The 16735-nt window shown below is 39.7% G+C and overlaps 1 protein-coding gene across 1 annotated transcript in view; it reads right to left on the bottom strand.

Moving 5' to 3' along the window:
* The window catches only part of CTNNA2 (catenin alpha 2), a 1386686-nt gene that overhangs the window by 306866 nt on the left and 1063085 nt on the right, over positions 1-16735 (bottom strand). Inside the window, exon 8 of the mRNA XM_069583081.1 lies at positions 7495-7575. Within this exon, the coding sequence (XP_069439182.1) occupies positions 7495-7575 (81 nt within the window). The remainder of the gene's footprint in view (positions 1-7494; positions 7576-16735) is intronic.

Raw genomic sequence — 16735 nt, 5'->3', positions numbered from 1 at the left:
GATATATTTGACCAAAAGCTGGCTGCAAAGATCCACTAAATACATTGTCAGAATCAAGGCGATTAGCTGCTATCATCAGCTCTCCAAAGAAGCTCAATTCAGGCCATAGTGGCAAAATCTTGCAGGACACATTTGAAAATTATCTCCCTTTTAGCGTTTGTTTTGGATAGAAAACTTCAGCCTGAACATAGCCTCCAACAATATATATGGATCAACCTCACTCAGTCAGGTTGGTCAGTGTTCTGAAATGTTTTGGTAAGCCTAAATGACATTCTTAAAAAAAGAGAGAGAGAGAAAAGAAAAGAAAAATCCTTATTTGAATCACCATTTTTGAAAATTTTCCAAATTTCCCTGCTTAGGTATTTCATCCTGGAAAATATGATAGAACTTTTTTTATAATCCTACAGTGGATCTTCCAGTGTCAGGATTAAGATTCTGCCTAGGAGAGTCCCCGGTGTCCAGTGGTAAAGAATTCACCTGCTAGTATTGGGGATATGGGTTTGATCTCTGGTTGGGGAAGATACCACATACTGCAGGCAACTAAGCCTGTGTACCACAACTATGGAACCCACAAGCTATAACTACTGAAGCCTGTGCACCCCATAGCCCGTGCTCCCCAACAAGAGAAACCACTGCAATGAGAAGCCCACACTCCACAACTAGAGAAAATCTGAACAGTGACAAAGACCCAATGCAGCCAAAGACAAACTTTAAAAAAAGTTAATTAAAAATAAAATTCAGCTTAAAAAAAATTTTTTTTTGGGGGGGGGGGCTGGCACTCTTATTGCCTAGAACAGCGGGTGTCCAAGATAAAACCAAAAGCACACATCCTCTTGAATGTTTTGAGACTCAGGCAATGCTATGTATCCTTCTCCATCCAGCTTTTCCTTGACTTCTGGGCATGAAAAAATCAGCAGAAGAGAATAAATCAGTAGTTGAAGCTTCCACTTAATTGAGCAGTTTCCTACTCATACATCTGTTACAGATTCCTCTGCACAGTGTGTTATTTGATTAATCGATATTGATCAAGCTATTGGACTTTTCCTGTGATCTGGACTCACTGGTGAGAAAGAGGTCAAGCTTGGCATCCTCCCCAAGACTGTATTCATGTGTGACCTATCAACCACATGCTGGCTCACAGGAGTCAATTAAGCCATGATTTGAACAGTGTCTTTATAAGGGAAGAGATTGCCGATAGTGATATTTTAAGAACTATTTGCAATAGATAAAATCATGTACCTTTAACCTGGCCTAATGAGTGTTTTCCAAGAGACAAATAAGTACGTAGTGGCCTGACATTCAGGGCTACTGTAATGGGATTTTCCTAAATTAGAGAGAGATTGAGTATACAACTTGTGATCAAAGGGCTTGTCCAGAGACAGCCTTTCAGAGGGCTCATGAGCCCTCCCCTTCTTCTGCCCTTCTCCTTCTGGTCTCTTTGATTCTGATTTTGGTGTTTCTGATGCCATTTGTGTTCAGCTGTCTCAGAATTGCTTATGTTCTATATTTCAAACACCAATTGCTATATGATCATTTTCTGGTCTCTACATTTTTACAGAAGCAAGGCAATTTGACCAGGATTATTAGCTCTGACATAGGTTTTCAGTGTGAAGAACACAAACCTTAAGGTTTGGAGGAAACCAATATTTTGTTTCATAATTTTTAAATTGTAGCCATATAGATCGCCTCAAATCCTTATGAGGAAAAGCAGCTTCAAGTCTGGAAATAAATGATTTCAAAATGTTTTCTTACAATGAATCTAAAAATAATTGGCCCCATCATGAACAGATGTGAGAAAAAGAATTGAATGCCTTAAAATTCCTTTTTTCTGTAAATGTTTTGGAAAGTCTATAATTCATGCTTTGAGAAGCCAGCTACCTAAACATAATAGCAGTTTTTGAAAAGATCCAGTGAACCATAACAGCTGGAGACCTGAGAGATGATATCCTATCACAAACTAGAACCCTATTTTCAACATGCACCACAGATGTTTTTTCTGTCTGAGTTACATATATGTCACTCATCCCTGGTGTCTCAGACAGTAAAGAATCTGTCTGCAATGCAGGGGATCTGGGTTCAATCCCTGAGTCAGGAAGATCTCCCGGAGAAGGGAATGGCTACCCACTCCAGTATTCTTGCCTAGAGAATTCCATGGACAGAGGAGCCTGGCAGGGGTGTCCACAGGGTCGCAACAGCTGAGCGACTAACACTTTCATTATTTCTTCAGCCATTCCCAACCCCACAGTAGTAAAGGTGCTACTGAAAACAACAAAGCATTTCTACATATTATGTGAACCGTCTTTCTTCCCCACTGCCTCCCCAGAGGAGAATAGCATATGGGGGACCCAACTGCATCTGCTGGATCTTTGGATTGCTAGCATGGGGAAGGGCTAAGAGTCAAGACGCCATAGCCAGACTGCCTGGACAGGGACCTGCAGGCATCCCCACTTGGTGTCACCATGGGTTCATTACCTGGTTTTATGTCCTCATCTGTAAAATGGGCATGGTGACAGCTCATTCTATCTTAGAGGGCTGAATGAGGATTAAATGCAGTCCATTTATAGAAAGAGCATCGAACAGTGCCTGGCACAATGTAAGGACTCCATACATGTCAGCTATAATTTAGTTTACATTTTCGTGGACAGTGATTTTACAAACTTGGGCTGATGACTGCCCACCTTTAGCCAGTTTTTACTTAAGGAACTGGGTCACAAAAGGGACACCTGAGGAATCTTCAGCTGTAACTATTTCTTATTAATCTAGTGAGCTTTTTCTGAAGTCCTATCTGGAGGCAGGGTGTTGATAAATCGACCTTTAACAAACCATCCAGTGACAAGTTTTGTTCGTTTGTTTTTAATCCTTTGTTGTATAATCCATTCTATTAAGTTTGCATTCCAGTGTAAAAGCATTCTATACATGTTTTGATTGTGACAGTAAAATTGACACTTTTCTCAAGTTGACACTGCATCTCATTACTGGAATTATTGTGATAACTATTAAGGGTGATGGAATAAGAATTAGGCCATTGATTGATTGGTTTGAGGAATAAGAGAGAGCTGCTAAGTTTAGCAACACACTAACATGTTATGATTACTATTATTAGCTTCTCATAGGAAAACATTTGAGTCCCGATTTGCTTATCAACTTGGGGGGAGAGAAAGACTAACACAAGGACCACAATAACAATCAGGATAAACCAACATCACTATATGCGTAAGGAAAACCAAGAGGCCATGCCTAGAATAGTTCACAGGTGGCATATAGAAGGGGGGCATGAGGAGCAGCTGGCAGACACCAACTGGGATAAATAGACCATGTGGGCTACTAGGTACTCAAGCAGGGACTCAGCCAAAAGCTTTTGTTTTTATAATGGGCTGATTCCAGAAACACAGCAGTGACAATAGCTCAGACGTGGGGCATACTGTGCCCACAGCTCTAAAATTAAAACATAATGCTTAAAGCTGGCAGTTATAGCCCCTAAATCCATTTTTAACTCCAAACAAAATATTCCTAAAAGGATTCCGTTCTACCACTGCCCACTTTCTTGGGGTTAATTGGCAACATGGATCCATGCCAATCAGTTAAAATAACGCCCTTGGGTTCCTGCAACCTTTCTCACAATTTATGACTCTCCAGTTACTTGGGACATACTGCCTGGGGCGGGGGGGGGGGGGGGGGAAGAGCTCTACTTACTAGAAAATTCTACTTAAAACAGAAAATCTTATTATTCAATTACTTGACTTTTTTTTTCAAATGTCTACAGATTTAAGTCTACTTTCTTTCATTAGGCAAGTCCAAGATAACAATCATAAATGACTTTATTTCTTTTTAATTTGGTGACTAGAACTTTGCAAGCCCAGCGTCACCTTCTCAAGAACACTGCCCAACCTTGGGGCTTTGAGGAAAAGAGAGGAGGCGCAAAGAGTGGGAACTTATGAAAGTGATCAGAAATATTTTTCTTTGATTTCAGCCTGTGATTTTATTTCTCTAAATATTGTATAAAGGAATATAGGTTTACAGGGAACTAGAGTTGGATCGCTGAGGGTTTTCACTTAGAATCTTTTCTAACAAAGGCCTGTCCATAATTAAAGGAACAGAAAGTGTTTCAGTTTTCATTTGAACCACTAGCATTCACTGTGTGTGTGTTTAGTTGCTTAGTCATGTCTCTTTGCAAGCCCATGGTCTATAGCCCACCAGGATCTGTCCATGGAATTCTCCAGTCAAGAATATCAGAGGGGGTTGCCATTCCCTTCTCCAGGGGATCTTCCTGTCCTAGGGATTGGACCCTTGTCTCCTGCATTGCAGGCAGACTTTTTTCCTGTTTAAGCCACCAGGGAGGCCCTGGGCCATCACATATCTGAGATTCAGATCAAATTTTGTTAATCCAATTGACTAGCTATCCACATCTAAATTGAACATCTACCTGAGCCAAGCTAATCAGACTCCTTGCATGTTCTATCTGCAGAAATGCTAGGTAGCTTCTGTTCAGCTCAGGAAAGGTTTTGTACCAGTACAGGTGTGCATGGAGAAACAGAAGAGATAGGGAAAAGAGATTAAAATATTTCAACATATGGATTGGGATGGAACTGACAGATGGAGACCATCTTAGTTCTAGAAAGGCATATTGGGGTAGAGAAGGTTGTTTGAGCCAAATTCAGGAATGTGGTGTGAAATTATGCCATAACTGTTGGATCTGATTACCATAAAACAAGCTCTCTCTCACTCTTAGTCCTCAATCTCTGGGAAAGGTGAGCAGAAAAAAAAAAGTTATACATGGAATGATTTGAGGGCATGGCATATTCCTTCTAATGCCACCATAAAGGAAGCTCTTCAAAGATCTTGTCACCAAAGCATTTAAAATTTCTGTACCATGAAGTCCATCTTCAAATTTCACTGATGTCCAAAGCTAAAAAGAGTCAACACTTTTCTGAGAATTGTAGCATCAAGGTAAAAACTACTGTATCCATTCTTTCCTAGTAAGACAAAAAAAAAATTCTTGTGACAGGCCATGAGTGAAGAGAACTTAAGTGTTGGCCCCAGAATGTAAAAGAATGGTCCCTATTTAGACCTAGATAGGGAGGTAAGAAGACTCATTTCATGACCTTTGCCTGGTCGACAACCTGTATGCCCGTGTACTAAGTTGCTTCAGTTGTGTCTGACTCTTTGTGACACTATGGACTATAGCCCCCCAGACTCCTTTGTCAAGAATACTGGCAAAATACAGGCAAGAATCCTAGAGTGGGTTGCCATGCCCTCCTCCAGGAGATCATCTGAACCCAGGGATCAAACCCACATCTCCTATATCTCCTACACTGGCAGGTGGGTTCTTTATCACTAGCACCACCTGGGAAGCCTGGTTGACAATCCAGCCAAAGGCAAACCCTAGAGAAGCCTGTTCCCTTCCCATTGCTTTTAAAACCTGTGCATATCAAGCATTAGGACTTCTGGCAGAGGAAATAAATGGACTCATTCAAAGAGTTTACAGCCTTAGTTTGGCTTCTTATTTTACAGGTAAGAGGAGACCAAGAGATGAAAGATCCACAGTCACAAGGTCCATTTAGTTGCAGAGCTAGAAGTAAAACCCTGAGCTCCAGACACCCGACTCACTGTTGCCTACCATCCTCAATCCCAATTATTACCACCGATATCATTTCATATCAGATGGGGACTTTGTATGGAAAGATACTCTAAGAGGGCAAGGAGAAGCAGACCTGGTCATACTCTCTCTTAATATTACCTACTAATGCCTAAGAAGACAATGTTTTATTCTCCCTTATTTCAAGATAAAATAAAAAGAAAACACTTTCCTCTAAAGGTTTATTGGGCTTCCCTAGTGGCTCAGATGGTAAAGAATCAACTTGCAATGCAAGAGACCAGGATTCGATCCCTGGGTCAGAAAAGATCGCCTAGAGAAGGAAAGGGTTACCCACTCCAGTATTCTTGCCTAGAGAATTCCATGGACAGAGGTGCCTGGTGGGCTACAGTCCATTGGGGTTACGAAGAGTCAGACATGACAGAGAGACTAATACTTTCACTTTCAAAGAGCTTATTAGCTGGGCACTCAAACTAGAGTCTTCATATTTTAGAACTAATTGTGGTACCTTCTGGAGAAGGCAATGGCAACCCATTCCAGTACTCTTGCCTGGGAAATCCCATGGACGGAGGAGCCTGGTGGGCTACAGTCCATGGGGTTGCAAAGAGTTGGACACGACTAAGCGACTTCACTTTCACTTTTCACTTTCATGCACTGGAGAAGGAAATGGCAACCCACTCCAGTATTCTTGCCTGGAGAATCCCAGGGACAGAGGAGCCTGGTGGGCTGCCATCTGTGGGGTCGCACAGAGTCGAACACGACTGACATGACTTAGTAGTAGTAGTAGTGGTACCTTCTAGAGAACACCAGATCAGTGTGTCTGTACTTTCTGGTGGTAACCTGAAAATAGCCCAGAAAAGCTCCACAGTAGTGATTTGAAGCAGTGTCTTCCTTTTGTTCAAACTATTTTTTAAGTTGCTCCTTGGCCATTCTTGCCCAGTTGCTCATCTCTGTACTTGACATGCTGCAGGGATGAGTATTATTGATAGATGAGGCAGCCCTGATAGTTCAGCTTTCCAGATGCCGAAAGTAAAGCAGGTGTTGCCTCAGAGCAGAGGTTGGTCCCAGACGACCAACACTTAATGAACGAGATGGATATATGTAGAAGCTAACAGCAAGAGATAAGGCCTCTGAGGCAGAAATCAAGGAGTTCCTTAATGGATGGTACCATTTCTTCCAGAAAAAGAACACTACAGAAGACAGTGGAGCTCACCATAGCAACACAGAAAATAAGACGTACTAGAAACGGGTACTTGTGTTCATGTAGCCCTTTCAAAATGAAAAGGGGCCCTGACTAGAGATTCCTCACCCCTCCCCCAACATGGACCCTTCAGGCTAATGATGCCCTTAACCATTTAAATCATCCAGCTACCTTTCCTTGCTTGGTTTCCTTGCTTCCCAACAATCATCTGATAAGAAAATTTTCCCCTAGATTTATGTCCCCAAGGAAATACCCTGGGTCAGAGATCTTAATTAGCCCATCAGATTAAGAGTTGTATTTCACATTAACCATTGGCACTCTTGTTTATTCATTGATTGCCTTGGGAGTTTTAGTCAGAGCTAGCAGAAATTAGAGACTGGTTCTTCACATCCCTAGGTCTGAAAAATTGAAGACTATATGTAAAGGGCAGAAATTCTCTCCATCTAGGAAGATTGTGTCTGGTCAGTGAGAGGGTTTCCCCTCACTGTCTGCTGCTTCTGACTTAGGGGTTGTTTTCATCACCACCACCACTGCACCTGTTACATCTGTTTGCTCAGCAGACTGATTTGTTGATGAAAAGTTTCTGTGTATATATAGATATTATAAAGAACAGCAAGCTAAGTATTAGGTCTGAAAAAAGGACATTCTTAGAAACCACCACTAAGTATTAATACCAGGCACTTATAAAGCAAAACAGTACCTGTCTCCTTAGATCTCTTGTTTTCTTGGTCATCTTATCAATTGCAATGTTTAGAGGATCTCCTTTTTCTTTTCTTCCAGTCTATTAAGGAAAAAAAATAATAATTTCAGATTTAGAAAATTTCAATGTTAGTGACATTAAAGGTTAAAAAAAAACCTAAGAAACACACTTGAGTTGTAGAGTTCAAATCATTAAAAAAAAAAAAAGGATTCTTTTCAATACCCAGTTAATATAACTTGATCTCTAAAGTTAATCTCTCTGAAATAAAGATTAAAAGTTGATGAAAATCAATACATTCTCAAGATGGTTACACATATGTCTGTATTCAACTCCATACAGATCTGTGTTTTCTTCCTTTCTCCAGACATTCAACAATTAAGTAGATACAAAGATGTTTCTATTATTACTTTCAAATACAAGTGTTTTTTTTTTCATTTATATTTCTTCTGAATAGAAGACTATTGAGATAATAAAACAAAACTAGAAAAAGAATGATCAGAATTTTATACTAATGTATCACAAGTCTTCTTGTAATTTCTGTATCAAAATCAAGAGGTGCTTTAGTAGAAAACATAGTGTTTTAATCTCTGTTCTGCCATGCACTGCAATGCTAAACATGATAAGAAGGGACCCACAGCTTGAGGCCAGAAGGAAAATTTCCCTTATGACTGTAACAAGCAGAGGCAAAAGCAAAAGACAATAGTAATGGTATTTGATAAATTATTCACAGGAAGTTTGGAAGTTTAACTAGTTTCTATTCCTTCCCCTCCCTTGTTTTTTTTGTTTTTGTTTTTTTTGAATTTTTCATTTCTGTAGTAACACAAACCAAATCAAATGGAATCTCCATTATCTTTTTTTAAAAAACCACAGCAGCAACAACATTCCCATGGATAAAAAGCTCTGTATAACTTTATGGATGGCATTATTTTCCTTTGAAGAGAAAATAGTCCCTCAAATCTTTGTCAAATCTATTAAATTATCTAAACATTAGTCAAACACCTTACAAATTTATTTATGGTCCCAGTGGTAGGCCAATTCTTGTTTATACTCAGTCTCTGTAAAACATGCAGGTCTCTGCAGCAACTTATATATATGATGAAATGAGATCCCAGGTCATAAATTGTGTCTCACAGGATATGTTTTGAGGATCCATAGAAATTAACATCTGACAGATTTCTAGATGTCCTCTTTCATTGGAAAAATCCTGGATGTGCAAGGCTGAAACATACACATCCGATTCACATATACCTAAATTTTGGACATGAATTTGAGCAAGCTCCAGGAGATAGTGAAAGACAAGGAGCCTAGTGTGCTGCAGTTCATGGGGTTGCAAAAAGTCAGATATTACTTAGTGACTGAACAACAACAGAATTAAACCAGTTACTCTTGTCTACAAGTTGCTTACTTAATTTAATTAATTTTTTTTCCTCTGAATGAACTGTTGGTTGATGTGTAATCCTACAGCATTTTCACGAAAAAGCCCAAACCAGCGCATATGTGTGCATTTTTAATCATTTAAAAATCCTACAAATTCCCATCACCATTTTCCACTCCTTGAATTCAAATGCTGACCTCTCTGATATACACTCTTAATTTTATAAGTAGAAAGAGCTTAAAAGAAATTGACTAACATCTACAACTCTGAAACATCAGCATAAAATTAGCTCCAAAGAAACAAAAGTATATGGAGAAGAACAATGTGCTGCTTTATCATCTGAAGGCAGCTGTCACATAGAGGGTATAACTTCAGTGCTTGGTGAAGTTAGGTGAGACACTAACTTGGTAGCCAAAACTGCTTCTTTTCTCTTTGGTTGGCTCCTTGGAAATAGGATGTCTTCTTCGAAATACAGGCACTTTTATGGAGGTCTGGACCATGATCATTCTGGAACCACAGATTTCTTAAGCCTTTTCCATGCATGAGAGTAATTAAGAATTTACTTTGAAAACTGAACAACTGTGAGATCAAGAAAGTGGAGAAAACCACTACACCATTCAGGTATGACTTAAATCAAATCCCTTATGACTATACAATGGAAGTGAGAAATAGATTTAAGGGACTAGATCTGACAGACAGAGTGCCTGATGAACTATGGATGGGGTTGTGACATTGTATGAAGAGAGGAATCAAGACCATTCCCAAGAAAAAGAAATGCACAAGTAAAATGGCTGTCTGAGGAGGCCTTACAAATAGCTGTGAAAAGAAGGGAAGCAAAAAGCAAAGGAGAAAAGGAGAGATATTCCCATTTGAAGGCAGAGTTCCAAAGAATATCGAGGAGAGATAAGAAAGCCTTCCTCAGTGATCAATGCAAACAAATAGAGGAAAACAATAGAATGGGAAAGACTAGAGATCTCTTTAAGATAATTAGAGATACCAAGGGAACATTTCATTTAAAGATAGGCTCAATAAAAGACAGAAATGGTATGGACCTAACAGAAACAGAAGACATTAAGAAGAGGTGGCAAGAATACACGGAAGAACTGTACAAAAAAGATCTTCATGACCCAGATAATTACAATGGTGTGATCACACACCTAGAGCCAGACATCCTGGAATGTGAAGTCAAGTGGGCTTTAGGAAGCATCACTATGAACAAAGCTAGTGAGGTGATGGAATTCCAGTTGAGCTATTTCACATCCTGAAAGATGATGCTGTGAAAGGGCTGCACTCAATATGCCAGCAAATTTGGAAAACTCAGCAGTGGCCACAGGACTGGAAAAGGTCAGTGTTCATTCCAATCCCAAAGAAAGGCAATGCCAAAGAATGCTCAAACTACTGCACAATTGCACTCATCTCATACGCTAGTGAAGTAATGCTCAAAATTCTCCAAGCCAGGTTTTAGCAATACATGAACCATGAACTTCTAGATGTTCAAGCTGGTTTTACAAAAGGCAGAGGAACAAGAGATCAAATTAACAACATCCTCTGGCTCATGGAAAAAGGAAGAGAGCTCCAGAAAAACATCTATTTCTGCTTTATTGACTATGCCAAAGCCTTTGACTATGTGGATCACAATAAACTGTGGAAAATTCTGAAAGAGATGGGAATACCGGACCACCTGACCTGCCCCTTAAGAAACCTGTATACAGGTCAGGAAGCAACAGTTAGAACTGGACATGGAACAACAGACTGGTTCCAAATAGGAAAAGGACTACGTCGAGGCTGTATATTGTCACCTTGCTTATTTAACTTATATGCAGAGTACATCATGAGAAACACTGGGCTGGAGGAAGCACAAGCTGGAATCAAGATTGCTGGGAGAAATACCAACAACATCAGATATGCAGATGACACCACCCTTATGGCAGAAAGTGAAGAGGAACTAAAAAGCCTCTTGATGAAAATGAAAGAGGAAAGTGAAAAAGTTGGTTTAAAGCTCAACATTCAGAAAATGAAGATCATGGCATCTGGTCCCATCACTTCATGGGAAATAGATGGGGAAACAGTGGAAACAGTGGTTGACTTTATTTTTCTGGGCTCCAAAATCACTGCAGATGGTGATTGCAGCCATGAAATTAAAAGATGTATACTGCTTGGAAGGAAAGTTATGACCAACCTAAACATCACATTAAAAAGCAGAGACATTACTTTGGCAACTAAGGTCCATCTAGTCAAGGCTATGGTTTTTCCAGTGGTCATGTATGGATGTGAGAGTTGGACTATAAAGAAAGCTGAGCACCGAAGAATTGATGGTTTTGAACTATGGTGTTGGAGAAGACTCTTGAGAGTCCCTTGGACTGCAAGGAGATCCAACCAGTCTGTTCTAAAGGAGATCAGTCCTGTGTGTTCATTGGAAGGACTGATGCTAAAGCTCCAATAGTTTGGCCACCTCATGCAAAGAGCTGATTCATTTGAAAAGACCCTGATGATGGGAAAGATTGAGAGCGGGAGGAGAAGGGCACAACAGAGGATGAGATGGCTGGATGGCATCACCGACTCAATGGACATGGGTTTGGGTGGACTCTGGGAGTTTGTGATGGACAGGGAGGCCTGGCATGCTGCGGTTCATGGGGTCACAAAGAGTCAGACACGACTGAGTGACTAAACTGAACTGAGCTGAATGACCAGCTCACTGAATTTTCCAATGTAAAAATAAAAGTCAAGACAGAATACATAATATGTAAAGTAATACATAAGACAGAATACATGAAATAATCTCTGAGTAAACACTATGTCAGACCCTGGGTTCACTGTATTCTGCTGGTGACATAACCTTATCACTGTTGCACAAAGGTGACCATAAGGATTAGACCAGACGTGGGACCAGAGTGAGGGGAGTGAGGCACTTGCCTCAGGTATAAAGAGGAAGAAGTCATCAAAGAACTCAGGAATCAGGGTAAATAATAATTTAATGCATACTTTAGAAACTCAAAATTAATGCCAGAAAATCAGCATTGAACAAATATCAGAATTGGAAATAAAGGCAAGCTCTGATAGGACCAGGATTTGGGTGAGGAGAGTGAAGTGCCCTATGTAAGTACAGGTCAGATAACATTTTTAAATTTTAAATCTTAGCAAATTAAAGGATGCATTTATACTTTTAAAAATATCATTATTTACCTAAATTTCAAATTTAACTGGGTGTTCTGTAATTTTATGTGCTAAATCCAGCAACTCTATTGCCAGGGGTAATTGAGATGTTTAAGATTGTAAGTAGGGTGGTTACAGACACACATTTTGTGGGAGTCCATATTCTACCTCGCTTCAATAACGTGTAACTAAGTGTACAGCACATGTTCCTAAGGTGTAAGGAACTGTCTTGGTCACTGTGGAGGTGCGGGGGCAGAGGGACACACAAAAAGTGAGTTACATCCTTACACTCAAGGAGCTTCTAATCCAGTCAGTGATCCCAACATGAGACCAACAACACTAACAACTAGGCAGAAAGACTAGCTCCCTACAGGGCTAAATGAGATGCTCAGAAGAAGAAAATGCTGCATTTGGGAAGTCAAGTAATATCACAGAGGGATAGGAGGATTTAGCCTGACCTTAAGTCCTGGGCAAAATCTGAATAGGAAAACTCCTCTATCCATGGGATTCTCCAAGCAAGAATACTGGAGTGGGTAGCCATTCCCTTCTCGAGGGGATTTTTCCAACCCAGGGATCAAACCCAGGTCTGGGCATTTCAGGCAGATTCTTTACTATTTGAGCCACCAGGGAAGCCCAGATAGGAAAGTGGCAAGGTCAAAGCAGCACCAGGACAAGAAGTAGCAAGGCATGTACTAGGAGACTGGTGGGTGGAATGGCCAGCCTTTTCTCTACCATGTGAAAGGATCAGTTTGACTACCATGATGGTAAGTTACTTTTATAAAAGCTTCCTTATAGCGTGATTATAGAAAACTATAGTTTGATCTGCAGGCTCAGAGGATTCCAGGGATATTAGCATTTCCACCTTTGTGCGGTTGAGATTCTCTTTGTATAATATTTGCAATTTAGTATCTCCAGCTTTCAAATCTTTGGCTGAAGGCAATTCAAAAACTGCAGTTGAGTTGGGTGCCATATTTGCTTTCTTGGTTTAGAGCAGCTGGGGAACGGTAAAGACAGGACTGGAAGTTAGGGAATTGGGGCCACCAGCTGAAATCATCCATTTGCTGGCCCTTTGTTAGCACTGATTTCTTTAAATGTTATCAGCGTTGGAACAAGGATAATAATCCCTCAATGCTCAGATTTACATAGAAAATGGGGACAGTAGCCCATCACTCCATACTCTCCTGTGCTCTGTTATGAGCCCAAGAAGAAATACTTTTGAATTATCAACCTAAATTGGACAAGAAGCCAATCACTGAGACAGGCCAAATACACAAAAAAGACTCTTGCTTCATAGTGTCAGCCCTTTGTTATTAGGTTTTGTGATCTTGGACTAAAGATTTGCTCATTTTTTATGTCTGAGTTCTCTCATAAGCACAGTGGATAGCATGATATAGGCCCTATCTTCTTGACTGGGTTAGCAGGACAATCAATCACGGTGTCAGTGTGCTGGAAACAATAAAAGGCATTAATAGTATTCAGGGTAATTAGGAAAGTGTTTCTACTGTGGGGGGAAAAATGAAAGTATTGCTTTGGAAAATACACAGAAACTATTTTTAGATCACCTGGACTTTGACTTTCTCTACTCAGGCAGATAATATATGAAAACCTTGCCAAAAACTAGAATTCTTAAAGGAAAAGTTACTCTGTTTAAGGAAGCAATATTTGAGACAGTTCATTTTAAATAATTAGTCTGGGATACTGTAAGAGGTGAAATAAGGGACAGAAATGCCAGATGAATATCTTTTGCATAGTAGGTCCGTGGATATATTTTTAAATAACTAAAGGTTTGGTCATCGTGAGCAAAATCTAGTTTCCAGGGAATCAACCCAACTCTCCCTCCCTAACCCTCCAGGCTCTATAAACTAAAAATAGTTTAACAAACTGAAGCGAAGGGAGAGCTCCATCTTCATTTTGATACCATTGCCTAGTAATTAAACCTAAGTGTGTGGTCTTCATCCATTTACTCCTTGTCTTTGCTGAATAAGAAGGAAATGAAAAGCAGTCATAAGCACTCTCTGCCAATAGCTACCTAGGTGATCTGGCAACTTCTCTACACTCCAGACTTATCATCTGTCCAACGGAGGGAGCAGACATGAGTGACAGACCCCAGGAAATGGGGGAGCCCAAAACCTGTCAAGAACTCATAACCATGTTTCCTTGTTGTGAGGATGTTCTCACTGTACTGCAGAAAAGGCTGGGACTGGCTGTCAGTCGGGGTTTTCTCATATTTAAAATGTGAGTAAATAACTTGCTTTGGGGATTATTTTGAATCTAAAGAGACAGTATCTGGAGCAGGTGGCACAGCCCTGACTCAGCAAGATGTATCTCAATCTATTTCTTCTTCTTCCTCACTCCTCCATTCCTCTCAAAGCTGAAAAAAGCAAAACCCAGAAAGATGAAATCACTGATTCTGATCATATGGCCTCAATAGCGTCAGACCAGGACCTCTGGACTTCCAGCCCAGGCCCATTTCTATGCCATATCTAACCTGTCTCTCATCTCTTAAAATTCTAAGATTTTGTAATTTTATGGAGTTTCACATGTTTCTTTTCAAAGGCCATCAAAAAAAAAAAAAAAATCTCGGTTTATCTGCCCCGTCACATGTTGCCTACAGACCCTGTGTACCTTTCTCAAAGTGCTCCCACTTGCCTTTACCTTTACCTGCAGAGGATGAGTTTGCAATAGAGATAGCCATTTACTAAATATCATTGTTTTTTAAAAAAAGAAGAGACAGGCGGGAGCATGCTCTCACAGTGCTTCAGGCAGCTATCCTACTTGCCATCTGTTGTGCTAGGGAAGTGCATGTTTATTAAACTTTATTTGTTTTTGTCTTTGGGCTCTATTTTACAAAACACATTTGGGGCAAATCTGAGGTTGCACTGATGAGAGGAAAGAGAATGAATTTCCTGATTTGGCGTTTTATAGGGGGTCCTTTATTCACCTAGCTTCTGGCTCTAAATTTAAGTCCAGTTTGCCAAAGTATCAGATGCTATCAAGAAGACTTCTTATTTCTAGTTCAGTACTACACAAAAATGAGTGGGGACATTAATTGAAATTTTGATTTTTCACAATCATTCTTCAGTAAAAAGACAATATCTTGGTTCAATTTTTAATAATACTGTCCTTTGTCCTATTGGGAAATAAAAGCCCCTCTATTTATTAAAAGAGGGTGTTCATTTTTCTTCTTTTGTTCTCTCTCTTTTATTAAATATTCATCATTCCCTCTGAAACACTGAAGAGATATGCAAAATATTTAAATTCTATGCTGAATATTTCACAACTTCCTGATTTATAAAACAAAAAAATAAAGAATAGTAATTTTTAAATTTCTGAAATTGACTGAATATTTGTTTAAAGGCAGTTCCCCATTCCAGCTCCTCACTCTGCCTTAAACATCGTTTAGTACAAGGAGTCACTCATGGAGACCCCAAGAATATAAATTTACTATTTCAGTGCTTCCATCAGATCTGTGGTTTCATGTTAGTTTCAGGGCACAATATTAATATGTTGGAAATGGTTCTAAGAAGGCCAATATCTCTTGCTTTGTTTTTTTTTCTCAATGGTACCTGCAAACTTGATTGAATGTATGAGAAATCTTCAAAATATTGTATAGTGGTGATTCTCATATATTGAATGTATGGGCTAATCAAATGCCCACTCTTCAGATTGCTGTCATTTGAAAGAGATGGAAGTCAAAATCATCAGAATGGCAGAAAGCTATACTGTGCCATGCACTCCATCTCTTACACATTTTCCTGTCATTTAAACCTATGATTTAGACAACAGAAGGGAGGAGAAAAAATTATCTATTGATCTGGCAGTCACTCTATTCTGTTTGGAGGGTTGCCTATCTACCTTCAGACCCTGCATGTAGAAATGATATTCTTATTACAAATAGCACCGTTATTTAAAGAACCTTGAACACTGTAAAACCTTTATATTATGTGTAAATCACAGTCTGAGAATGTGAACCTTTCTAAACATTTCCTTTTCACTACCTATGGACATTTCTCTTAGAAAAGAAATGGGCAATATCTCTTTAGAATGGATAAATGTTTAGCATCAGCCGCAAGTCAAACCCATGATCAAGATCCTTTAGCCACATAAAATTCCAGCTTCCCTGGACTCTGAAATAGGGGTGGGAGGATAAAGAAAGGGGAAAACATTCTGATAATGTGTTAGGGCAAAAATGTATCTGATGCTGCTCTGCCAGGTGTTATCAATACTCAAGGAAAGAATCATCACTATATAAGGTTAGAAAATCAGGATGGCTTTTTTTGTGAAACCCCTAGACCATACCTACTAGCACAGCAGTGTCAGTACACATATCAGGCAATGCACGAAGAAGGCCTGACTTGGAGATCTCTATTTTCCCAACAATCTCTCTTGGGTTCTTTTGGTAAACCCTCTAATTTTTCCTTCCGATTCTCAACCAAGGAGTTCTGGCCCAGGGATAAACTCATGATAACATCCAAACCAGTGAGATTCAGCTATAAGGTGGTTCGTAAAATTACTAAGAAGGAGGCATATTTTTCTCCACTGGGATTGATAAACTGGCAGCAGATATACCTTGAGCTGGTTAAGGTGTCTTTGAAAATGGGTGTCACAAAAAAAGCATAGCTGGGGAGTGGAAAGAGGAGAAAAGGGAGGGAGAGGGAAGGGGAATAAGGAGAGGGAGAGAGGAAGAAGGAGAGAGATGAGAAATTAATTTGT

Source organism: Ovis canadensis, chromosome 3 (assembly GCF_042477335.2).
Source record: "Ovis canadensis isolate MfBH-ARS-UI-01 breed Bighorn chromosome 3, ARS-UI_OviCan_v2, whole genome shotgun sequence".
NCBI lineage: Eukaryota > Metazoa > Chordata > Mammalia > Artiodactyla > Bovidae > Ovis > Ovis canadensis.
The sequence above is the reverse complement of the archived record's forward strand: the minus strand, read 5'-3'. Positions and strand labels throughout refer to the sequence as shown.